This window comes from Mus musculus, chromosome Y, assembly GCF_000001635.26.
Source record: "Mus musculus strain C57BL/6J chromosome Y, GRCm38.p6 C57BL/6J".
Lineage (NCBI taxonomy): Eukaryota > Metazoa > Chordata > Mammalia > Rodentia > Muridae > Mus > Mus musculus.
Window position 1 is genome coordinate 1,260,715 of NC_000087.7, and position 25,942 is coordinate 1,286,656.

Below are 25,942 nucleotides of genomic sequence, written 5' to 3' on the forward strand. Positions count from 1 at the left end.
GTACTTTACAAATACCTTCTTTTATTAACTAAAAAGCAAACACATACATAACAGTGTACTTTACAAATACCTTCTTTTATTAACTAAAAATGAGATTTCCAACAGTTCAAGCATGCAAGTTCACAAGAACATTAAGTCACAAGTTACAGTAAACATTTTGCTATACTTTTTATTTTAATAAAATGAGAATAGATCAGACATATGCAGTGCTAGCACCTAATACTAATACAATAAAGCAATTACTAACTTTATAGAAACTTAAAGTTCCATGTCTACAGTCAGCAAATTTAGTGTATTATTTACTGAAAGTATTGCTGGCTGATAAACTGAATGTAAAACATCACTGATTATGGCAATACAAAGATATAACCACATGTTTGAAGATTATAAATATGCCAGACAGTTACAATACTGAACAAATAGATCATGTAAGTAAGGTAAATTCAAACAAACTGAGAAAATTTTTAGTTTTCACTAATATCTTAAATACATCAAAACCTTGGCATGTTTTAAATTTTCATTATTCCAATTGCCTTTCATTTTGTCAAAAGAAAAAAAGAAAAATAGTGTAGCTACATCACTAATACTGGGTTAGATCAATTTGACTCAAGTTTAGTAGAACTTAACATTAAAAAGCTCACATTACCCAAAATATACTATTTCACATACAGTGACAATCAAATACCAGTGTTTTTTTTAATACTGTCTTTTGGTCAAGTTTCTTTAAGCTTTCAAAGAATCATTTTTAGGCTTACAAAAATAAATATTTGTCAAAATGTTCAATAAATATTACACAACCTAGCAGCAAAAAGTCTGTTATGTGCAAATAGTTTTTCTTTCTTTTTTTTCTTTTTCTTTTTTTTCTTTTTTTTGGTTTTTTGAGACAAGGTTTCTCTGTAGAGCCCTAGCTGTCCTGGAACTCACTATGCAGAACAGGCTGGCCACAAATTCAGAAATCCACCTGCCTCTGCCTCCTGAGTGCTGCAATTAAAGGCGTGTGCCACCACTTCAGGCTGCAAATAGTTTTTCTTAACTATCATTCTATGGTCCATGGAAAATTTTCTGAACCAAGTTCTTGACACACTGTAATCAACAATATCCAATTGGAACTTCAAGGACTTGTACATAAGATACACATATAAAATTCTCTTCATGTGCAATAAAATAAGTACTTTGTAAAAAGTTATGGGCAATGTACAGTCTAAACTTCTATAATTGAAATAGCACCGTAACAAATGACCTTGATAATACTGTCAAGTACACCTACTTTAAAATTTTAATACAAGGCACAATACACTTGAAAATCTATTGCACTTTTAGAAAAATTTATCAACTTATAGTATTTTTAAGGACTTACGTTTTTAAATTTATTGTATTCTTTCCAGGAAATTCTCAAAGGAAAAGGCATTTTTTGTGAGGGACAATCATTTTTGGCCAATTAAAATATGACTATAATACAATGGAAACCTATGCAACGAAAATAGATGAAAACTGCACTGTACTGACCATCATGTATAATTAGTACATAAATCCAACCTGTGAGATCTCAGCAATTTCAATTTTTTATTCTTATATTTACATAGTATGTATGTAAGCCTTTTTTATTTTATTTTATTTTATTTTTACATTTCAACATAGTTGTTACAGAAAAACCTGACTGTGTAAAAGTAAAGCCTGCTGCTGCATAATCTGTTCATACTCTCTTGACCAAAAAACACCAACACTAGCATGCATTAAAGACCAGAATTAACAAAGCTTTAATAAGGTCTGGTCATTGCCATAGTCACCTAGTAATTTACCATTTTTTATGCATGGCAGGCATTAAATATACCTAAACTTTATATCCCAAATTCTTCACCAAAATTTTAAACTTTCATGTAGGAGTATGCCAATATAAATTACTTAAAACAGTAAATGAGGAATCACTGTAGTTATCTGCATTAGTGCTTTTGAAAATAAAGGATATAACCATATATAATCATATATTTAATACTTTAAGGTTCTAAGTGTCAATGCAGGATATAGTGAGCAGTTCAGAACTTTAGTTTTGTATGTCTGCCACATTACAAACTTAAAAAAGAAGTTTTACCAACAACTCTGCATATACCAAAAATTTATTATCCAGGATAAGTTCATTCACCATCATACTTAGCAATGAATTGATTCCTATTAAGGTGTATTACACTTGTGTGCCAAGGTTTGCTTGTAGCCAAAATTCAATTAACTTATTAAAACAATTTATATCTTGAGCATTATTGAGACAACAGGACATTAAATAAGTTGTTTAAAGTTAAAAGTCATAGTACATTAACAAATGATCCTCACTCACAAATTATAAATGCTGTTTAGGGTACAACCAAGCAGGAAGTGAATTAATCCAGTTACAAAAATTTTTCTCATCAACTTTGAATAGGGCTACAGGTTGTTGCTTAATTTCTTGTGACTTTGAGCTCTCATGAACTTTTAGAAGAATCACAGCTGGTAATGTACTGCAAGTTCTTGAAGCTACACAATACAGTCTGGCTAAGTTACATGTGGTTTCCATATTAGCTGTATGAAATAATGATACAAATTCAATTGCCCCACCAGTCAACTGCCTGGGAGTTATAATTTCCTCCATAACCATCATTATTGTAGAAACCTCCATAGCCACCTATCAAGGAAAAAAATTTATTTACTGTTACCATTATTCTATATAAAATAAGAAAAAAAGTCTCACTGTATAGCATTATTTTTTCTTATAATTTATCATGAAAACATCATTAAGAGCAAGAAACAAAAAAAAAATCTCTTCTACTCTGAAAAAACAAACAAACAAACAAACAAACAAACAAAAAACAACCACAAAAATTTACCTCCACCAAATCCTCTGTTGTGGCTACTACCACTACTTCGGCTGCTATTGGCACGGTTACTATTAAATCCAGCATTTGCAGAACCACTGCTCTGTCGATAGTCTCTGGCTCCAAATCCTCCACTGAATCTGCTATTGCAAGAAAAAAACAATGATATCCAATTAAAATAACAATTCTGTTAACTCTAAACAAACTATAATAATGAAAAGCTCAAAACAATGCTTACCTTTTAGAACGTCCACGGCTACTTCCCTTGTAGTGGTGTTCATAAGCCATACTTTCCAACCAAGAAGGCACTTCTTGTTTAGCCTCAACAAGGAGATCTAACAAATCTTTTGTGATGTTCAAATTCCTCTCATTGAAAAAAGAGGTGGCAAGTCCTAAAAAGTTTTTTAAAATATGTAAGGTCTATGTTTCCACAAAGTAGTTTCCTATTGTTTTCTTTCCCATACAGTGAAGTAATAGAAAATACTGTAACATATATAAAATCACTAAATATAAGAGTTAAAAACCTTTGTTATTGATATAAAATATCTTTTTTCCCCAACCCCTCTTTCTTTTTTGGAGGCTGGGTCTCTTCATATATCTCTGGTTGGCTATCCACTATGTAGACCATGGGGCCTAGAACACGTAGAGATCCAACTGCTTCTGTATCCCAAATTCTGGGATTAAAGTCTTGTTCCACTAAGACAAACCTTCAGTTTCTTTTTAAAACAAATAAAAAATTAAGGTTCTTTAGTTTTTGAGATTACTTAGGCTGGTTTTGGAACAAGAATCTCTTGTCTCTGCTTTCTTTCTTCTTTTTTTTTTTGGTGGTTTTTCGAGACAGGGTTTCTCTGTATAGCCCTGGAACTTTGTGCTGCAAGCCAGTAATTTAAAAAACCTGCTATAGTTTAAGTAATTTAAAAAACCTGCTATAGTTTAAGGTCACCTGAGGAACAGAACAAGACCTTGGCCCAAAATAAAACCAAAAACCTAAACTCAAAGCCAAAACCTTTTAAACACCTTTGTTAATATATCCATTCCAAAAAAAAAAAAAAAAAAAAAATCAGTGAAATGGGCCTAAGCCTAATGATCTGAATTCAACCCATATAATAGAAAGAACCATTTCCTATCAGTTGTCCTCTGATCTTCTGAAAGGTATACTACTGTAACATGTGCATAGATATCTACACATAAACAAACATAGAGGGAGCAAAAATTCAGTTCCAGTGATAAAGGGCTTTGAGGTCCCAAGATCCAGGGGAAAAGGAACAACATTAAAGGTTTACCAAGGTTTCCTACACGTCCTGTGCGGCCAATTCGATGCACATATTCTTCAATATCGCTTGGCAAATCAAAATTGATAACATGTTTCACATTTGAAATGTCTAGACCTCTTGCTGCCACCTGAAAAATAATACTAATTAAAATTAAGTAACAGTCAGACTAAATAACTAAAAATTAAAATATACATACAGCTGTAGCCACTAAAATTGGCTTTCGCCCTGAGCGAAACTGGTGAAGGGCCTCCTCTCGATCTTTCTGTGATCTGTCTCCATGAATACTAGTACACGCATATCTTTCTTGAAATAAGAAGTTCTCCAGCGAATCTGCACCCTTTTTAGTCTCCACAAATACTAAAGTCAATGAATCCTTCCCTGAAAAATTACAAGGTTTTGTTTATTAACAATAACTTGATACCACTGCTTATTCTAACATTTAATAAGCTTAGTGATTTGGGAAAGATTGTTCAGTGAGAGGAGGGTATACACATACACCATATGTAGAACCCAGAATAGGAGGATTTGCAAGGCTGACTGGATAATCGATCTGAACTTCTAAGCTTCAGGTTCACTCAGAGACTGTCTCAGCAAATGAAGAAGATACCCAAATATATATACAGACAGAGACACACACAAAACCACACATACAGAAAAAAATGGTGCTATAAAGTAATACTGGGAACTAAAGACAAATTTTACAGGCATTTTCATTTTATTAAATACAGGATTCATAATTTTACCTGTTGCATTTAAGAGATCAAGTAAAAATGACCGTTTGTCTAGTTCTTCAACCCATACTACTTTCTGTGTGATGTTCTCAGAAGTAGATCCTACTCTGCCTACAGCCAGAAAGATATATTCATCTAAAAAGTCACGAGCAAGCATCTGAAAATGAAAAGAAAAATAAAACCCAAAAACTTAAATTATCTATGTAATACATAAATCACCAAAATTTATTTAAAATGTTCTAAAATAAAATTGTAACAAATAGTACCTGTATCTCCTTAGGAAAAGTAGCACTAAACATCATAGTGTGACGAACCCCCTTTGGTGGCATTGTGTCCTGCTCAACTATACGACGTATTTGAGGTTCAAATCCCATATCCAGCATCCTATCAGCTTCATCCAATACTAAGTATCTATTAATAAAAAGTATTAGATTCTTATTGGGTTCTATATTTAACTGTTGGGTAAATTATTCTATTAATTATTATAAGGGAAGGAAAAAGAAAGAAAAGAAGAAAAAGACAAGTAAACCACACTCGTTCAACATTGTGATTCTGAAAAGTCATACACAATCATTAAAACTATGACAGTATAAGAATACATCCATTATCTCAGAAATGGGAAGGATAAGGGTGGACAATTACTCTGAGGTCTAGCTCGGACTACATGAAGAGGTCCCATTTAATGAGCCTAATAGTATGAAGAATTTTTACATGAAAGACCAGTATACCACAGCATATATACACAAGGCCTATTATATATATAGAAGACTTATTTCTCTTATCAAAATTAACATACTTGCAGAAATCTAATCCAATCTTTCCTCTTTCCATCATGTCCACTAGACGTCCTGGTGTGGCAACTAACAAGTGGCATCCACGTTCTAAGTCCCGAATCTGCTGAACAGTATCAGCACCACCATACACTACACAAGGACGGACTCTAGATCGGTATGAAAACTATAAGCAAAAAATTATTAGTTACAGAAACACTGAAATTAAGAAAAAGACCAAATTATTAAAGGCTATGCTTACTTTTCTGGCTTCCTCATAGATCTGCACAGCCAATTCTCTTGTTGGGGCTAACACCAAGGAGATTGGGTATTGTTTACGGCGACCATATCTTCCATTTTCCTAAGAGTTAAGTATAATTTTAGTGTCTATTATCCAAAATTTTACCTGTTATATTTGTAAATTGTTTAATTTTCTGTGCATGAATGTTTTGCCTGCATGGATGTAGGTGCACTGTGTATATATTCTGGCAAAAGCCAGAAAGTACCCTGGAGTTACAGACATTTGTGAGGAGCCACATGAATGCTGGGAATCAAACCCCAATACTCTGCTCTCCAGTTACAACTTATTTTTTAAAGTTAACCAAACCACAGTGCCACATGTAATTTAAGAATTATTTGAACTGGAAACACACAAATGTCTCCAATTCCTATTTAATGTTCTCTTCTACCTTCTGAGGACACTGCATGCACACTGTTTATAAGTATACACACAAAGAAAACACCAGGACACAAAAATTAAAAACTGTCACCTTCATAGCCTTCAAAGCCTCTCCTGGACCATCTGTATAAATCTGACTGAGAATGGGTAGTAGAAATGCAGCAGTTTTTCCAGACCCTGTTTAGAAAAACCTGGATTATTAACTTTGAAAAATTAAGAAATGATAAAGTACTAGGCATACTGGCATATATATGTAATCTCAGCACATCAAGTTTAATCATTCTCATCTACCTAGTAAGCCTAAGGTCATCCTGGTCTATGACTATGTGAAGCAAGGTCTCAAAAGGTATCAAGACAAATAGTCTAGAGGCAAGCAGATCTCTATGAATGAGGCCAACCTTATCTACATAGTCAGACTTTGTCTCAAATAACAAAAATAGATAAATAAAATGATAATGTTAATGTGAAAAAAATGTCTTTTTCAATCTCCAGTTACCTATGCTCCCAAAGCCAGAGCTGTTATTTATGTGAAGAAACAACTCTCTGTGTGAGAGACAGTGCCTCTCTACATAACCTTAGCAGTCTTGGAACTCATTATATAGACCAAACTTGAATTCACTGAGATCCACCTGTCAGTATTAAAGGAAAGCACCACCACACCTGAAAAGCTTTTTTTTTTAAAGCATCAAATGCTGGACTTAAACAAAAAAACAAAAAAACCCTAAATCAAGGCTTGTGTGTTAACTCCTTAAGGGACGTAATTTCATTTAAAAATATATCACATTTCATACAATCAAGATATACATTGGTCTGTAAAGTACACTTGAGCAAACACACATGAAATTTTTATTCTTTCAAGTGGTATCAAATTCTGATATAGGATTACATATAACATGATTCTCCAATCCAAGGAGAATGGGGTACTTTTTAAAACTTACATATGTCTTCCCTTTAAGTGCTAATTTTATTTCTACTATAGCACAATAGCTCTTTTCCTAGTACAATATTAGCAGGCTGACAACTAGATACAGGTTTCTAAAGAGACCCTGAAAATGTACCAGTAAAATCATCTGTGGTGATTTGAATAAGATTGGCCCCATAGGCTTATTATATAATTGACTTCTTAATCACCAGGAGTGGCACTGTTTGCAGGATTAAAGTAGTAGAAGTTATGGCAATGTTGAAAAATATGTGTAATTGGGAGTGGGCATTAAGGTTTCAAAAGCCCATCATCACATGCTCTTTCTTTCTTTCTTTCTTTCTTTCTTTCTTTCTTTCTTTCTTTCTTTCTTTCTTTCTTTCTTTCTTTCTTTCTTTCTCTTTGTTTTGTTTTTTGTTTTGTTTTGTTTTGTTTTTTTTTTGGCTCTTTTCAGTTTATTGCATGAAGGAGTTACACTAGTCCAAGTTAAAAGCGGACCCCAAATGATTACATTATACAAGCTGTGAGGTTTTTAAACTTGTGGCAAGGGACAGAAGGGAAATTCTACTCATTGCAAGGAAATCCGCACTTAAGCTTCAGAGAGCCAGAAGCACTTAAAACCCATGAACCATCAGCTGATCATCCTTAGCCAGTCCAATCTCTATCAGGAACTGGTGTATGTTCTTACACTATCACCCTGTACCTGAATTACTTCTCTATATTCTGGATGCTCAATTACAGTACCATTGCAGGCAAATTTCTTCTTAAACGCCTTCACTAGTTTCTTTTAATCGTATTCATCAGTGATCCCTTGGACAGTTGTAAGGGTCTTCCTGCCGTTTCTCTGTTGAATTCTTACATGGATATAATCCTCAGTGCCAGCAGGAAGCATGTCATCACCCTTACTTGCATCAGCAAAGGGGTCGAAAGAGTTGAGGTTCAGGATAGTGGACATACAATACGAGATACGATTCCGAGGGGGCTTGCGGGGTAGGCAGCTGAGTCCTCGAAGGTGGCTCAGTGACTGGGGCCTTTCTCTCTCTCTCTCTCTCTCTCTCTCTCTCTCTCTCTCTCTCTCTCTCTCTCTCTCTCGTTTTGTTTTTCGAGACAGGGTTTCTCTGTGTAGCCCTGGCTGTCCTGGAACTCACTTTGTAGACCAGGCTGGCCTTGAACTCAGAAATCCGCCTGCTTCTGCCTCCCAAGTGCTGGGATTATAGGTGTGTGCCACCACTGCCCGGCTCTCCTGTGAGCCTGCGCTCACTCTCGATCTCCCCCTCTCCTCCTCTTCCTCCCTCAGCCTCCCACTCCTCCCTCTTCCTCTCTCTGCTTTCAGATTAGGATCTGGAAGCTCTGAGCTACTCTAGGAACTTCCCAAATACCTGCCACCATGCTTTCTGCCATGATAATGAACTAAACCTCTGAAACTATAAGCAAGCTCATAAATAAAACACTTTCTCTTATAAGAGTTGCTATGTTCACTGACTATGGTGGAAAGTTTTTAATCTCAGGAACTAGGTTTCAGAGACAAGTAGATCTCTCAAAGTTCAAAGACAGCCTCATCTACAATTCTAGTCAGGATATATGGGTGAGAGCTTGTCTTACAAAACCAAGGGGAACAAAAGAGTTGCTGTGGTCATGGTGTCTCATCACAGTACTAAGCAGTGACTCAGACCCAAAAGTAAAAATAGTTCTCAGCTATTTTTATGTATTCCATACTTTCATATAGAATATACTACTGTTAAAACAATCTTTGTTATTTATAAAATGATCTTACCTGTTTGAGCACAAGCCATTAAGTCCCTTTTTTCTTTAATAATTGGAATAGCATGTTTTTGCACTGGAGTAGGACGAGTGTAACGAGTAAGTTCAATGTTCCCCATGATAATTTCTCCCATCTCAATATCACTGAACTGTAAAAGAAAGTCAAGTAACATAAAAACAAAAACTGGTTGCTACATTAATCTAGTAACAAATACTATAAATGAATTTAAGAGCTGTTCTCATTCTTCATGTTATGTTTTAAGAAAAATAAACTCCATTGAAAGAAATTATGGTTTTTGATGTTTGGTGTATTTTCTATGCTGGAGTTATTCATTAGAGTTACTTTTAAGAGATTATTTACAAGAGTTCCCTAAAGAGTAAGACAAAGCCTAAAAAAATAGAGCATTAGCTTTTGCATTGGACCTGAGTTCAATTCTCAGAACCAACGTCGTGGCTTACAACCATCTATAATGCCAGTTCCAGGAGAGACAATGCCTTCTTCTGCCTACTACCAGCACCAGACATATAGTTAGAAAATACACACACACACAAGCAAACACTCATACACATATAAAAGTTGCCAGGCATGGTGGTGCATGCCTGTAATCCCACAACTAGAGAATCAGAAATGGGGATTTACAACAGACAAGGCTAGCCTTGCCTCAAAAAACAAAACAAAAAAACAACAACAACAAAAACAAGAGAGCGAGAGAGGTAGGAAATGGACAAAAGAGAACTAGTAGAATGCAAGTTATCTGATAGGGAAGAAATATAGAAAAGAGGTCAGTAAACTAACAATATTTATGTCCGAAAAAAGCAACAGTCTAACATACTATTAACAATTTAAAAGAAAAAAAACTTTAAAACATATAATGTATAAATACCTAATAATTTTAACTAATGTTTCTTACAACCAAGAGACAAAAACAGCCTAAAAAAAAAAAAAAAAAAAAAAAAACCTGCCCCGACTTTTCTTTCTCTTTCCAACAAAAACAAAAACCAGATATGAGATGCTATCTTTTTTGAGTTTATTGTCAGGGTCTTTCCAAGACACATCCAAAACATATAGCCTACTATTGTTGTACTTGGTTATTCCAGATAAGTGAAAGCTAAATCTTTCCTTTGAAGACACCCTGCACTTCAGAACAGGTTCCAGAGAACCCTGAGCTGGAACTGACCTAAATATTTCCTCCCTGAGGACTAGCTGTCATGGTGCCTCCTAGCACCACATAAGCTTACAAAGGAGGGAGGTAATCAATAGTTCTATCTAGCCACATTAATTAACCACATTAATGACCAACATGGTACAATAATCTTTGAATGAAGTAGTGGCATGCATACCTTGAATCTCTAATTGGACTTAAAACTGAGTAAGAGGGAACCCAAATCTAATTAGTCAGTCCCACAGAAATGGTTATCAGAGGAGACTCTATAACAGTCACCACTACATTATAAACCAAAATAATCCTCAAGAACAATGCAGAAACATTTTGTCCTATCTACAAATAGTCTTCACCTTCATCAAGGAAACTTCTCTTTCCAACAGATAAAGACCACCAAAGAAACCCAAAGATAGTCAAAATACAGAATTTTGGAGCCAGTCCCAATGGACACATCTAAATACAATCACAGCTCAGTAAACAGTGTAAAAAGCGGAGAGGAAGTTTGTTGTAAGATTCTGCCTCTCTTGGGCTGGCGAGATGACTCAGCAGGTAAACGCACTGACTACTCTTCCAAAGGTCTTGAGTTCAGATCCCAGCAATCACATGTTGGCTCACACCACGCATAATGAGATCTGATGCCCTCTTCTGGTGTGTCCACAGTATAGTTATGAATAATAATAAATCTTTGGGCCAGAGCGAGCAGGGACTGAGTGAGTGGAATTGACTGGAGAGAGCAGAGGTTCTAAAAAAAACCAAACAACAAAAAAACCCAAAACCAACCAACCAACCAACCCACCCACCCACCCAAAAGGATTCTGTCTCTCATACTATCAGAAGCTATCCCAGAAAAAATCTCATAGACATAATGGTCTCAACAGGAACCCATCAATGATACTAATCAACTATACAAAATCAGACAGTGAAAAGGACATACTGTAGGCAACTGATGCCTAAAAGATGGCACCGGTTTCTGGTACACCGTGGCCCTAAACAACATCACTGCGCAGGCACTAGCCCAAATCTGGCGCCAACTCCTTTTGACAGGCTGTATGCTAATGAAGTGTCAACAGGCTGACCAATCCCAGGACGGCACATAGCCCTCCCCAGTGCTGGGGTGTATATAAGCAGTCCTCCCTGGGTGCCTGGGGTTCCTGTAGCACCCTTGAGGCGTTCCTGCAATAAAGCTGTTGAGAAGAATCCGACCGTGTTGCGTTTTCCTTGCCAGATGAGGTGGGTGCAATAAATTGGTGGCCTGTACGGGGACCCAAGGATCTCGTGGATTCAGAACTCTTCAGCTGAGAAACGGCGGTACCAGTAAGTCTCCCAAATTGATCCCCGGTTAAAAGGGGGGATATGTTTTTCTCGCCCATGGGTAGCTCTTATCATTTCGTTTTTTTTTTTTTTTTTTTTTTTTTGTAATTTCTGGCCTCTGCATTTGTTTGATAGAAGCAGTTAAGGCAGGTCAAAAAATTCTTACGGAACAACAAGAAAGTATGTCAGAAAAAGATAGGAAATGCATAAGCAAAAGAAAGAAAAGGGGCAAAAAAGAGAGGAAAAAAAGAGAAGAGAAAAAAAGGCAAATTCAAAAGAAAAAGAAAATAATGAGAAAGGAAAGGAAATAGCAAAAAGATATCCCTTATTAAAAGACTTAACAATAAGTTCAGCAAGTTCTGACTCCAGTGACTCAGAGCTTGAAAAATATGAGGAAGCTGACCTAGAAAAAGAGGCAGCTCAGTATGAAAGAGATAGGCATGATCCAGATTGGCCATACAAAACCAATCCTTTAAAAAAGGGGGGGTTGGCTGGCAAAAGAGTAAAATCAAAAGTCCTGACTGCTCCACCTTTTAACCCTGAGTATACAAAAAAAAAAAAAAAAAAAGAAAGAAAGAAAAAAAAAAAAGAAAAAAAGAAAAGGAATCCACAAAAGCTAGTAAACAAGGTACCTTATTTTGCCCAGAGGTTTATAAAGAAGTTAGACTGACTTTCCCTGTTTTCATAGATGGCCAGGGACAACAATACCATGAGCGCATAGATTTTAAAACTATTAAGCAACTGGCTGAGTCAGTCCGTACCTACGGGGTGAGTGCAACTTTTGTAGTTGCACAGGTCGAGGCGCTTACTAGATATTGCCTCACCCTGAGAGACTAAAATAATATTACTTGGGCTTGTTTGTCGTCTGGACAATATTTAGACTGGAAGTTCTTGTCCTATGAATATGCAAACAGTCAGACAGCAGCAAATTTAGCCACAGGACAAGATCCTCAGAGACATTGGGATGCAGACATGCTTCTGGGTTTAGGACATTTTGCTTTAGATCAAACAAATTATCCTGAAACAGTCTATGCCCAAATAAATAAAGTAGCTACCAAAGCCTAAAAGGCATTGCCAAACAAAGGCACAGTCTCAGGCAATCTTACAAAAATTTTACAGGGCCCAACAAAACCATTTTCAAATTTTGTAGCACGCCTCGTTAAAACAGCCATTAAAATTTTTGGAGACCCAATACAGCTATGCTCTTGGTAAAACAGCTAGTGTATGAGCAATGCACTAAAGAGTGTAAAACAGCTATTACACCCTATAATCATAAAGGTTTAAAAGTTTAGATAAATGTTTATAGAGAACTAGGGGGCCCGTTAACCAATACAGGCCTGGCAGCAGCTGTAGCAGACTTCTATAGATCTATTAAAGATACTTGTTATAAATGTGGCCAAAGAGGGCATTTTAAAAAACAATGCCCCCCCCCCCCCAAAAAAAAAGACTCCATTAGATAAACGTAGACAGCCAAAAATATGCCATAAATGTAGAAAAGGAAAATACTGGGCTAATGAGTGCAGATCAACAAAGGACATAGAAGGCCGACCATTACAAACAGGATATGGTGGCACCAGGCCAAAAAAACGGACAGCAGGGCCCACATCCCCAAAGCCCTCAAATATATGGGGCTCTTCAAAAAGACCAAAAGAAACCTTGGCCATCTCTCCGTCATCCGAGAGACCACAGAGAGCCACTACTGGCTCCACAGGATTGGACCTCCACTCTACCACCAGACTCATATTAACCCCACAGATCTCGTACAGCCCATAGATACAGATTTTAAAGGCCCCCTTCCCAAAGATATTGTAAGACTATTGCTTGGCCGCTCATCTTCTGCTTTAAAAGGATTACAAATTACTCCTGGAGTGATTGATCCAGATTATACGGGGGTTGTGAAAATTTTAGTGGCCTCCCCCAGTGACATTTCAGCTATCTCCCCAGGAGATAAAATTGCTCAATTATTACTGTTGCCAAGTTTGCATAAATATTTTCCAGCAAATAATAAAATAAGAGAGAGTGGACTAGGTTCTACAGGTTCTTGGTTCACTTTCTTATCAATGGAATTAGGAGATCGCTCCATGTTAACTTTGGAGGTTGAAGGACGATCCTTTCTGGGGTTGTTAGACAAAGGTGCAGATCACAGCATCATCTCCACTCATGATTAGCCGCCAAAATGGCCTTCACAAACATCATCTCAAAGCCTCCGTGGTCTAGGTTATGAGACTGCTCCCCTTATAAGTGCTAAGGAATTGACTTGGAAAAAATGAGGAAGGTAAGTCAGGGAAATTTTTTCCTTATATTGTGGATATTCCTGTGACCCTATGGGGTAGGGATGTCTTAACCAAAATGGATCTTAGACTAACTAATGAGTATTCCCCTCAAGCCCGAAAAATTATGTCTAGTATGGGCTACACTCCAAGAAAAAGGTTAAGAAAGTCATTACAAGGCATGACTATGCCAGTGGCTACAAAGTTCAAACAAAATAAAAAAAGATTGGGTTTTTCCTAGGGGCCGTTGAAGGTGGTATACCCATTACTTAAAAAACAGAGGAGACTGTATGGGTTCCTCAATGGCCTCTTTCCTCTGAAAAATTAGTAGCTTCCAGAGAATTAGTAGAGGAACAATTGAAATTAGGACATATTAAACCTTTCCAGTCGCCTTGGAATACACCCATATTTGTGATTAAGAAAAAAATCAGGCAAATGGAGGCTTCTGAATGATCTTCGAGCCATTAATAATCAAATGCAGATTATGGGCCCTATACAGAGGGGTCTGCCCCTACTTTCTAGTTTGCCCAAAGAGTGGCCTATTATAATCATTGATATTAAAGATTGTTTTTTCTCTATTCCCCTTGCATTGTGTGATAGAGAGCGCTTTTCCTTTACTCTTCCTTCTGTGAATAAAGAAGAGCCTGATAAACGGTATCAGTAGATAGTTTTAACTCAAGAAATGGCAAACAGTCCTACTATGTGTCAACTTTTTGTAAGAGAAGCCCTACAACCTGTCCGTGATGCATTCCCAAAATTAAGGATAGTACATTATATAGATGATAATTCTTCTTGCCTCAAAAAATAAAGAAAGTTTAGATGAAGCCTATATTAAGCTAGTAAAAAAATTAGAAATGAAACAATTATTTATAGCTCCTAATAAGGTTCAAATGAAAAATTTAAGAGTTTTTAGGTGTTTAAATTACTCCACATTTTATTACACCTCAAAAGATAGAATTATGTAAAGATCATTTGAAAACATTGAATGATTTCCAGAAGTTGTTGGAAGATATAAATTGGATTCGTCCATATATGAGGCTATCAAATTTTGAATTAATCCCTCTGTTGATATATTGAAGGGCAATCCACAGTTTTCGTCACCTTGTGCTCTCACTCCTGAGGCCCGAGTAGCATTAGAAAAGGTAGAAAGGTGTTTAGAAAAGGCCAAGCTGTATAGATGGAAAGGAGAGGACATCCTCCTATGCGTTTTGAAGACATTCCGTCAACCTACAGGAGTGTTGTGACAGTCAGGTCCTCTATTGTGGATTTATCCTCATGTGTCTCCCAATAAAACCCTTGAATATTATCCCATTGCTGTAGCTCAATTAGCGATTTTGGACATTAAATCGTGTATTCAATATTTTAGAGCACCCCCTCAGAAAATCATTACACCTTATAATGCTAATCAAATACAGATCCTAAGTTCTTTGATAGATGATTGGGCCCTATTGCGCTGCAGTTTTGATGAGAAATTAGATAATCATTATCCCAAAGATCCTTTGCTACAATTTTTTAGTAAACATCCAATGATTTTCCCTAAAATCACAACATCTAAACCCATATCGGGTACATTAAATATTTATACAGATGGTTCTAAAACAGGTGTTGGTGCCTATGTAGTCAATTCTCAAAAACCCGTTCTTTTTCAATACAATCCTGGCATCCCACAACTTACTAAATGTAAAATTGTGTTAAAAGTATTCAAAGCTTTTAAAAAATCTTTTAATCTAGTCTCTGATTCGGCTTATGTAGTAAATACAGTGCGTACATTAAAAATTGCAAGACCCATTAGACCCACCAGCCCTGTGTACACCATCTTATTAGAGTTACAAAAACTGATTTAAAAAAGAACACATAAATTCTTTATTCAACATATTCGAGCTCACTCTACCTTGCCAGGCCCTATGGCTGAAAGAAATGCCTTAGTGGACGCTAGCACTCGCATGGAATTTATTTTTCACGCCACCCCACTGGAGCTTGCAAAAGATTTTCATAGATTGTATCATGTTCCTGCTGCCACACTTCAGCAGAAATTTGATATCTCTCAAGCCTCAGCATGAGATGTGGTGTTACAATGCCCACAGTGTGTACAATTTCACCACCCTCCTCCTGTTGGTATTAACCCTCACGGATTGATCACTTTAAAACTGTGGCAAATGGATATTACTCATGTCTCAGCATTTGGAAGATTAAAATATGTTCATGTTTCAATTGACACCTCTTCAGGTGTCATTTTTGCCTCCCCCATGTCCGGTGAGAAATCCCGCAACATAGTTGGCCATTGCCTAAAAGCCTGGGCAACTTGGGAAAGGCCAGATAGTTTAAAAACTAATAATGGCCCCGCATATACATCAAAATCATTCCAAACCTTTTACAAAATAATGCAGGTTAGTCACTCTACTGGCCTTCCCTACAATCCACAGGGCCAAGGCATTGTGGAAAGAGCACATCAAACCTTAAAAGAACTCTTACAAAAACAAAAAGGGGGAATTGCCGATGGCCGGCCACCCAAAGAACAATTATCTTTAGCCCTCTTTACTTTAAATTTTTTAATTCTGGATGAACATGGTGGTTCGGCTGCAGATAGGGATGTCATGACCTCGCCTATCTTTAAACAGGATGTCAAATGGAAAGATGTCCTAACTGGAAAATGGTATGGCCCAGATCCCGTTATTTCAAGATCCAGGGGAGGTGTTTGTGTTTTTCCACAGGGTCAAGAACATCTGATTTGGGTACCAGAGAGGCTGACGCGAAAATTGCTCCCCCCCTACCCCAGACAGAGGTATAGATTGTAATAGTTCCGAAAGAACATGTTTTTTAGCAGAGTGTTGGCAGGGTGTACAGCTGTGGTTATGAAACTTCCCACCTTTGTGCCTATAGTAGATTTTGAAATGTTTGCCACCTATGCCCATTGGTGCTGGTCACTGAGTAGTCCAATTTGAACCTCTTTTCCTCAAATCTTTGCTTCTGTTTGAGAATGAGTTCATTCACCAAGAAATTAGGATAGAGATGGCCAATGTTGTCCACAACATAATTACACTTGGGACATCTATTATTGTCCTCCAAACTCTGATGAATACACTTGTAGCAAAAGCTGTAGCCACATTTTGTCATGTATGCTCCCTCAGTCATATCAAAGCATATGGGACTTTCTCTTATTTAATAGACTTAGTTCAAGAACAGGTTGAAGAATTGTATAAAGTTGTACAAGCTAATTTCTCTCAGCCTCTTGAACAGAGTTGCCTCTTATCTGAGTAGAAAATTGGTCGGCTAAAGTGGAACAGTTGTCCAGAAAGCTGCTCCTCCAGATTGCCAAACTCAACAGCGCTCGACTGGACCCCGTCACCTTGGGGGACTTCACCTCCTGGATCACCAATGCCTTCTCATTTTTTAAGGAATGGGCGGGAATGTTGGCCTGGGGGGCAGTGGTCCTCCTGGGTTGTGTCTTCTGCATCTGGCTATTGTGTCGACTCAAACGAAAGCACGCTCAGTATAAGGCAGTGATGTACCAAACATTGATGGCGATTAAAGATGGCACATCTCCCAATGTTTAGCTGGCCTCTTTTAAAAATTAAGAATTTGCCCTAGGTCGTCTGGCAGTTGTAGTCACACAGATCCATGGTATCCAGTGACGGGCAACTTTCCTTATGCACAGACCAACCTAAGACATGGGGCCTGGAGGTGATAGGGTAACCCTATAACGGGTAACGTTGTGACATGAAAAGATTGACCTAAGACAGGAGCCATGGCCGATGGACAGACTTGCCCAGACCTAGTCCAACATCATATTATTAAACAAAGAAGGGGGAGATGTAGGCAGCTGATGCCTAAAAGATGGCGCCGGTTTCCGGTACACTGTGGCTGTAAACAACACCACTGCACAGGCACTAGCCCGAATCTGGCGACAACCCCTCCCGAGCAGGTGCATGCTAATGAAGTGTCAACAGGCCGACCAATCCCAGGAGGACACATAGGCCTCCCCAGTGCTGAAGTGTATATAACCAGTCCTCCCTGGGTGCCCGGGGTTCCCGTAGCATCAAGGACTTCCTGCAATAAAGCTGTTGATAAGAATCCGACCGTGTTGTGTTTTCCTTGCCAGGCGAGGTGGGCGCAACAACATACGATCTCAACTCTATAGAAGGAACTAAAGCAACTGCAGTAAGATGGAAGCAACTGAGGTGGTTGTCCCCCACCTCAGAAAAGCGTAACAACTGGGTTGTCCAGTGCTAAGCAGTTGGTCATGAAAATTTCTTAAAACCAAGGAACAAAGGTCACTAAAGACTGCTGAGATGCCTCAGGAGGTACAAACACTTGCTGCCATCCATATTTGAGAAGCTCCCCTCACAAGTTGTCCTCTGACATCAAAAGTGGTACAACATACACAAACTCAAAACAAGCCAGAAAAACCCAAAACTCCCCCCCCCCAAGTAAAATAAGAAGTCAAAACAACAAAAAACTTACATTTTCAATGTGAGGAGGACAATTATTTCCAGTTGCTTCTACTGGTATATCATCATATTTCTCAAAGTTAATCCCTGTGTTTCCTCCAGAAAAAAGTTCTCTGAAATCAGATGATCATTATATATTACTAATAGAAGGAAATAGTTTCACAACAATTTCAAAATTTATTGAGAAAATAATATTAGGATTAAAATCATTTGCTATAAAATCCCACATAATTATCAAATTTAATTATTTTTAAGATTTCATGTTTTATTCTGTGTATATAGGAATCTTTCTGAGTGGGTCTATTAGACACATGACCCAGATGCCTTAAGAAGCAAGATAACTATCTTGCGCTGTCTGACACTGGTGGTAGGAATCAAACTCAAGTTCTCTGAAGAAACACACATGCTTTAATCACTAAGCCATCCTTCTGACCCTGTATTTAATATCATTTTAAGCTATATTTATTTATTTTGAGACAGGGACTCACAAAGACAAGTTTGTGCACACTAGGCCCTAATTTAGTATTTTAAAAACTTACTGCTCTAAGCGTTCACTTGGTGGAAGTGGTTTTGACCAGTCATCTTCATCTGATCTGTCACTCCAACGACTATGACCACTCCGTTCAAATTTGCCAAATCCAGTTCGGTCACGACCACCAATACCATCATAGTCATTTCGACCATGATCATCGAACCTGAACAGCAGAATAATCAAGACTATTAATAATGTAAAAGTACTTTTTAGACTATTCAACTGAACACAAATACCTAATAAGTACATCAACAATTTAATCTATACCATTTAGTAAATAACTGCTTACAAACAGAGCAGACTTGCTTTAAGTTCACAGAGCCACTAACCCTACCCATGACATGGTGGCATAAAAGACATGTTCCACTGTTCTCCTGTGATGGCTATGGACTAAATCTGTAACTAATTAATAGCTCAAACTGCTGGGCACATTTATGAGGGATTTTAGTTAATCGAATCATTTGAGGTTATGAATCATTTGAGGTATGAAAATACATGAGGTATTTAATCCGGGCCACAGCTTCTTGTGTCAAACTAGAGCAAAGAAAAGAAAATTTTTACTCTTTGTCTTCTTGCCCTTGTTCTCTCTTCACTGTATTAAAGCCTACTTCATTGGGATTCTGACACTTGATGAAGACTAACTAGCCAAGACATCCAATCTCATAAGAGTAAACAACTAGAGAATTCTTGGGAACTTTCACTGGATAGCCATTGTTGGACTAGTTGGACAACAACATGTACACCACTCTAATTAGTAAATTCTTAGGTAAGTAGGTAGACAGATTCATTCTATCAGTTTTGAGAACCCTGACTTTGCTAAGTTAAGATTCTTACATATTCTTAACTACTAAGATACTTAACCATTACTTTGTACATTATCAACCAAGAATATACCTTCCCCTGGATCCACTTCCACGATCACTGAAATAATTGGGCTTCCCTCTGGAATCACGAGATCCAAAACTGCTGTAGGCATCTTTATCTTTACTACAGCTCCATCCTGAACTGTCCTTATCACAGACCCCTTTCAAGGAAAAAAAGAACAAAACCCAAAAAGTCTCTTCATTGCCACAGACTTCTAAAATAACTGATCCCAGTACAGTGATAGACACTGGATACCCAAACAAAATTTCAACAGCTTTTAATAATTAGCAATTTAAAATTTCAGTAAGTAAAACGTGACTTGTACTTTGTTAATATTCTGGTTTAGTGTTGTACCTTATGGGATATTGAGATGAGGGCATGAGATTGAAGGTACTGAGCTACATTGTGAGAAGACTCTGTCTAAAACCAAAAAGGGAGCTACAAATGTGGCTTGGTAGTATAGTGTTTTTCAGCAAGTGTGAAAGAAACTATGAGTTCAATCTTAGAATATACAGTACTCTTAAAGATTCTGCTGAGGATATAGATCAGATTTTGCCTAGAATGTTCAAAACCCTAGCTTCAAAAACCATTAACATCACAGAAAAGAAAAACAGCAGCTAAGAGAAAAAAAAAACCCAGCTTTTGAATAATACTATCATTATAATAGTATCAATACTTTACTAGTATAGTATAGAAATTTGAAACACAAATTACTGTGGCTAGTTTGGCTAGCTAAGCTGGTAAGATCATTGTCTAGCACTCATAAAATCTTGAATTAAATTCTTAAGACATAAAACTACCTGTAGAAACACAGTTTGTCTGTGTGGGAAGCAGAAGCAGGAGATCACTGGAAATTTGATGGCCAGTCTAGTCAACAAGACCATGAAACTGTATATTTGAACTATATTTTCAAAACAAAAATCCCTGAACTGCTTACAATAAAACTCTAAAAACCAAAGGATATATTTTAGATTATTAGCTCCTTAGTTAGTCTCATACAAAATTATTTGTCAAATACTGTTTAAAATACATAATATTTGGGGCTGGAGAGATGGCTCAGTGGTTAAGAGCATTGACTGCTCTTTTGGAGGTCATGAGTTCAATTCCCAGCAACCACATGGTGGCTCACAAACATCTGTAACAGGAGCTGACTCCCTCTTCAAAGTGACAGTGTACTGAATACTCACATACATACAATAAATACATAAATCTTTAAAAAAAATACACATAATATTTGACATCCAATTTCATTCCCCCCTTTTGAATCAAGACAGTTTCACAAAATCCTGGAACACCTCATAATTATGTAACTGAAGCCTACCTTGAACTTCTGATCATCCAGACACTATCTTAAAAGTGAATGTTCTAATACTTTCTGTTTGCTCCTTAATTTGTATGCGTAAGGACTCTAGACTGATATAATAACAGTAAGAGTAAACTAGGGCTATTATTAGTTAGAATGGTGTCTAAACTCATTTTATGTTTATGCTTGATGTTTAAAAGTTATGTTATCTACCTACCTGCTTTACAGAACACAAAGATGATGAACCAATTTGGCAAGGTCTTTCTGTCAATGCCTAGCAAACATAGCCCACCATAAATGCACATACCCTAACAAAAAGAGGATGTTAAAGATTTCCTCTGACCATCACTGAACCTAACCTAAAACACTGTCACTTATTTTGAGGCATGTTTGAAATGCAACTTTCCAAACACACATCTTAATAGCACTCAGTATATCCACAGTAGAAGAAAGTATGTAGTTATTGAAATAGAGAAAAAGAAGATATAGTCTTTCAGTAAACAAGTCTTCAAAATATCACCCACAAAAATACTTTAAACTGATGCTCCAATATCACAAAAGCACTAAGACATAGGATGCCATAATTGCTTCTATATATTTTATGTGTATGAGTGTTTTGCCTTGTGTACTAGCCAACAGAGTTCATAAAGGTCATCAGATCCTCTGGAACTGAAGGTGGAGATAGTTCTGAACCACTAAGACCCGGGAAATGAACCCAGCTTCTTTGTAAGAGCACTCATCCACTGAACTATCTCTCCAGCACCTCTAAACTTCAATATAGTAGTTAAATAGAACTTTTTTACTAGGTAGTATTCTAAATACTTTTTCAAATGGAAACTGTGCTGACATTTATGTATTTGAGAGGTAACATTCTAAGTCTTTAGGATTCAATGCCAAACTAAACAAGGAAATGCTGATGACTCAATGTTTCTAAAATTAAAAAGTGCTAGTTTTTTGAGTTTATTTTTTGAGACAGGGCTTCTTTTCCTCCTGAAACTTACTCTTTAGACCAAGCTGGCCTCAAACTCACAGAGATCTACCTACCTCTGTCTCCTGAGTGCTGGGATTAAAGGCACACACAAAATGCCCAGCACATGTTCTTAAAGACAAAAGAAACACAAAGAAGGAAAAAAAAATGTTCAAAGACTTCCTGAAGGGATGTTATCTCCTTAGTTTTAATTCTTTTTATTTTCCATGTGATATATGTGCATACATATACAGGTAGCACTTAATTTTTGTTGCTGAGGTATACTCACTGAATCCAAAATCTAACTTCTAAAAAAGCAAAAGTTCAATCTATAAATCTGGTACAACATACCTTTAGATGTTTCTCTGTTCCTTAAGTGAGGAGGTATATAGCGCCCTTCTAAAAGACAAAATGTAAAACTGAAACCCTATAGTATTCTTCTAGGAAAATTTTTACCTAGAAAAAATATATTTTTAGGAAATATATTTTTGTTGTTAGTGTTTTTCTAACTAAAACTATTATCACAAATTAAAATACACAAAAAGCTAGAATAGGTTTGAAGAAATTTAAGTTTTAATTTGAAGCATTACAGACTAAATAAAAAAAATATTAACGTAGTATTAAGAAAAGCAATAAAATAGAAGACTAGTATTATCTGATAATCTACATATCCATCCTGTTTTAAAGTTGAATATTTAAAGTCTATATACTCAATTAAGTTGATCACATTCTTGAGTGTTAAATATGGTTTGAAATTAGCCAGTGGGAATGAAGGCCTAAAGTTTATCACCTGCTAGCTGATGTCAAATAACCAACCTACTAACTCCAAATAAGTCCTAAAATTAATGCCCATATCTTGAAATGTTTTTGTATTTGACTTCTAAAGAATGTAACTCACATGTTTTATTTTAATAGGCTTAATACAATTCATCAAAGAACAAATCCTAACCTTTAATTCAGGGTTGGACATGATATGCATTCTAAAAACTACTGACATGTAATTTAAATGTTATGTTTAATATTTATCTAGGTGTTATAACAGCAAAAGAACCTGCATTTTTATCATGTACCATAGTGATATAGAAAAACTGAGAATAATAAATTGATATTATAAAGGATCTACTAAACTTGCTTAGTTACAAAAATAGAATTTACTCAAAGGAGCATGCCTAGTCTCTCAACAGGAAGAGCATAATTTTGCCAGGTAGACAAAATGACCTTGAAAAAACATCATACTCAAACCACATGCTTTAATGTTTTTTCCTTCTCAGTATTTTTATCCCCCTAAGCCCCACCTCTCTACTAACGCTTTCTTTTCCTAAAACTATTTCAAATTACTAGGTGAACAAGTTTCAAAGTATCATCTACAAAAATAGTTTAAATCTATGCACCAATATTACAAAACAACTAAGACATGGGATATTCTATTTGCTTTTATTTAATTTATGTGTATAAGTGTTTGAGATGCAGAAAAAGCAGCTTTGGTTTGTCCCAAGATAATCATAACATTATTTTACTCAAAATATTTCCCATTTGTCCAAAAGCAAACTGAAATAATATCTCTGTGAAATGTTCAATTGTTCAAAATACAAGTTGGAACCATAAAACTACATAAGTGATTGAAGATTTCAGCTCAGGGTGGTTTCCCTTTGTAGCACATCCTGTGCTTATTAAAAACAGAAAAAGAATTAAATGTAAAGTAATTATTAAGGCTAATGATAATAGCAAAAACCTAGAAAAATTTCTGTAATTAATTATTTTTTTATACTTACTGCTCTCTGTATTTCCTCCTCCATTCTGATTATCTGATGATTTCAGGTCAAGACCAACAAACTGTAAAATAGATATTAATTGTTCATAAATTAACAAAATAAAAAAACAAAAACCACGCTGGATACCACCACAAAAGACAAAAATCAGAAAATTTAAAACCCTGAGCCTTGTACTATACCATTTACTAAATGCAACCTTTTAGGGAGCTGGACAGATTGCTCATTAATTAAGGGCACTGGCTCCTCTTCCAGAGGCTTCAGGGTTCAAATCCTATAGCCCATTTGGCTGCTCACAGTCAATTTTAACTCCAGTCTCAGGTGATCCAAACATATCTTCTAGTTTTCCAGGACACTGCAAGCACATACATTCATGGAAAATATCCATTCACATAAAACAACAAAATAAAATTTACAAAAATGGAGAAAATACTTTTTCGATGATAGGGTTGAGAATTACTACCATGTTCACCACAAAGTGCTTATATCCTCAAAGAGGAAAACTGCTTTGAAGTTGATAATCTATGTCAATGGCAAGCAACAGAACTTCATATAAAATACAACTTTAAAGAGTTCTTCGTTTAAAACAAATTAGCTCTGTAATTATTTTCAATAGGAACCACTCCTAAATCACCAAACTGAAAAACCAGCATCTTCATGCAGATAAAGACTAGCCTAGAAATGTTTGACTTTTTTAGACCTATATAAAGGTAGAAGATAATGGATTTCACAAAGTCCTCTTCTGAGCTCTCCACCTTCCGTTGGTGTGGCAAAATAGCATCTTGACTTCTCAGCAACTTAAAATTTTGTGCGTTTGCAGAGAACCCAGGTTCCCTTCCTCAAATTTGGCTCTCTCTATAATTTTACTTCCAGGATATATGACAACCTCTTCTAATGTCCAAGGGCTAACAAGCAAACATACGATGTATAGACATACATATAAGTGCAAGCAAACACTTGAATACATAAGATAAAAATCAATTTAAAAAAATGTAGGCAGCTGGAAACAGCTCGGTGGTTAAAAACACAGGCTGCTCTTCTAGAGGACTTCCAGAATGTACATGGCAGCTCACTCCCAACTCTGGAGTCTCTAACTCCAGTTCCATAGGATCTGACACTCTCACACTGAGAGTACATACAGGCAAAACACAAATGAATATGAAATTAAAAGGTAAGGCATTCAGAAGTTTTAGCTTTAAGGGTTAAGAAAAAAATAAAATTCATGTCTTAAGATAAGATTCTTTAATTACTTTATGTCCTAAAGAAGATATTCTCTCCCCTCCCCAACCTGAATAACATGCATTATTGGTGCCTACAGAAGAGGGCACTGGATAAAAAAAAAATAAATAAAATCTGTTTTTTGCCCAACAACGCCAACGAAATATTTAAATACTTTGTTGTGTAACCTAGGGTTTAAGAAAAACCCAACAAGAACCGATGGTGGTGCCGGCACATACCTTTAGTCCGAGCAATTGGAGGCAGAGGCAGGTGAAGTTTGTGGGCCAGCCTGCTACTGAGCAAGTTTTAGGCAGCCAGGGCTACACAGAGAAACCTTGTCTGCGTCACAGAACTCAAGAGGGGGGAAAAAGGCTCCTCTACTGCTGGAAAGAGGTAAAGGGACTACTGTGGTAAAACATTATCAGATTATCAGGAAAATGTAAATGGAACCCTCGCCTTCATTGGTTCGCTGATTATGCCCGACAGGACAGCAGCAGGGCTTAACCCGCCGCCATTTCCTCCATTACAAGGCCGCATTTTCTAAACGCCAACCAAAATTGATGGCGTCAGTGCTTTTATGGACTTACAAAAACTCACAAACTTCAGGAATTAGGGCCACCCGAGGGGAACACAATAATTCCAAGATTTAGAGAGAAAACAAGTTCCCTTTAATGCACCGCCAAACAAATATTTGAAGAAACTCCGGTTCGCAAATAAAAGCCGCCATTATGCGAAGCCTGTAGAGAAATCTGTAATGTCATTGCTATCCCCTCTTTTCTCATCTACGCCATTTTGTTCAGTTTCATTACTTTTCAGATTTTTATGGGGCGCCAGAACTCCAGTACAGACAACACAAGAGTTTAAGCGTTTAGTTAATACTGCGCCATGGCCAAGTTAAAACAAAGGGGAAGAAGGAGCGTCTTATATATAGGTTCAACTTACTTGCTGGTCCAGGCCGGCCGTACTTTCCGCTGCCACTTGACTCATTGCTGAAAAAAATTGAGAACTTCTCACGGAACAGCCACCGTAGACCTGTTTCCTCACGGTGAACGCAAGAGCTTACGTACACAGTTTTGGATACGCCCAAACGTACTGACGAGTTTGCGTCATCACGCAAGAC

The 25,942-nt window shown here is 36.8% G+C and overlaps 1 protein-coding gene and 2 pseudogenes across 5 annotated transcripts; all 3 read right to left on the reverse strand.

The window, feature by feature from the left end:
* Ddx3y (DEAD box helicase 3, Y-linked) lies at positions 1–25,914 on the reverse strand. Of its 5 annotated transcripts, XM_011248592.3 has the most exons (18): positions 25,765–25,892; positions 23,787–23,959; positions 23,608–23,668; positions 22,187–22,234; positions 19,596–19,725; positions 18,709–18,864; positions 18,183–18,282; positions 8,991–9,126; positions 6,389–6,474; positions 5,881–5,979; positions 5,645–5,805; positions 5,115–5,259; positions 4,861–5,005; positions 4,314–4,495; positions 4,127–4,244; positions 3,082–3,235; positions 2,856–2,986; positions 2–2,653 (listed from the first exon to the last, which is right to left on the reverse strand). In XM_011248592.3, exons 2-18 carry the CDS (start codon positions 23,787–23,789, stop codon positions 2,574–2,576), a joined length of 1,935 nt encoding a protein of 644 aa, XP_011246894.1. In that variant the 5' UTR covers positions 23,790–23,959; positions 25,765–25,892; the 3' UTR covers positions 2–2,573. The 5 variants fall into 5 exon arrangements, with proteins under 5 accessions (NP_036138.1, XP_011246894.1, XP_006531666.1 ...); NM_012008.2 differs by lacking the exon at positions 23,787–23,959 and having other exon boundaries at positions 1–2,653; positions 25,765–25,899; XM_006531603.2 differs by lacking the exon at positions 23,787–23,959 and having other exon boundaries at positions 2,856–2,983; positions 25,765–25,914.
* Positions 7,649–8,301, reverse strand: Gm4017 (annotated as a pseudogene).
* On the reverse strand, positions 16,599–16,870 carry Gm18665 (predicted gene, 18665; annotated as a pseudogene).
* Positions 25,915–25,942: the final 28 nt, after the last annotated feature.

Coding starts and splice junctions, on each gene's coding strand:
- Ddx3y (NM_012008.2), bottom strand. CDS start 25,809: ATGAGTCAAGTGGCAGCGGAAAGTACGGCCGGCCTGGACCAGCAA. Junction 4,496..4,860: donor TGATCTCTTAAATGCAACAG/GTAAAATTATGA, acceptor GTAATTTTTCAG/GGAAGGATTCATTGACTTTA. Junction 3,236..4,126: donor AGGACGTGTAGGAAACCTTG/GTAAACCTTTAA, acceptor AAAACTTTTTAG/GACTTGCCACCTCTTTTTTC.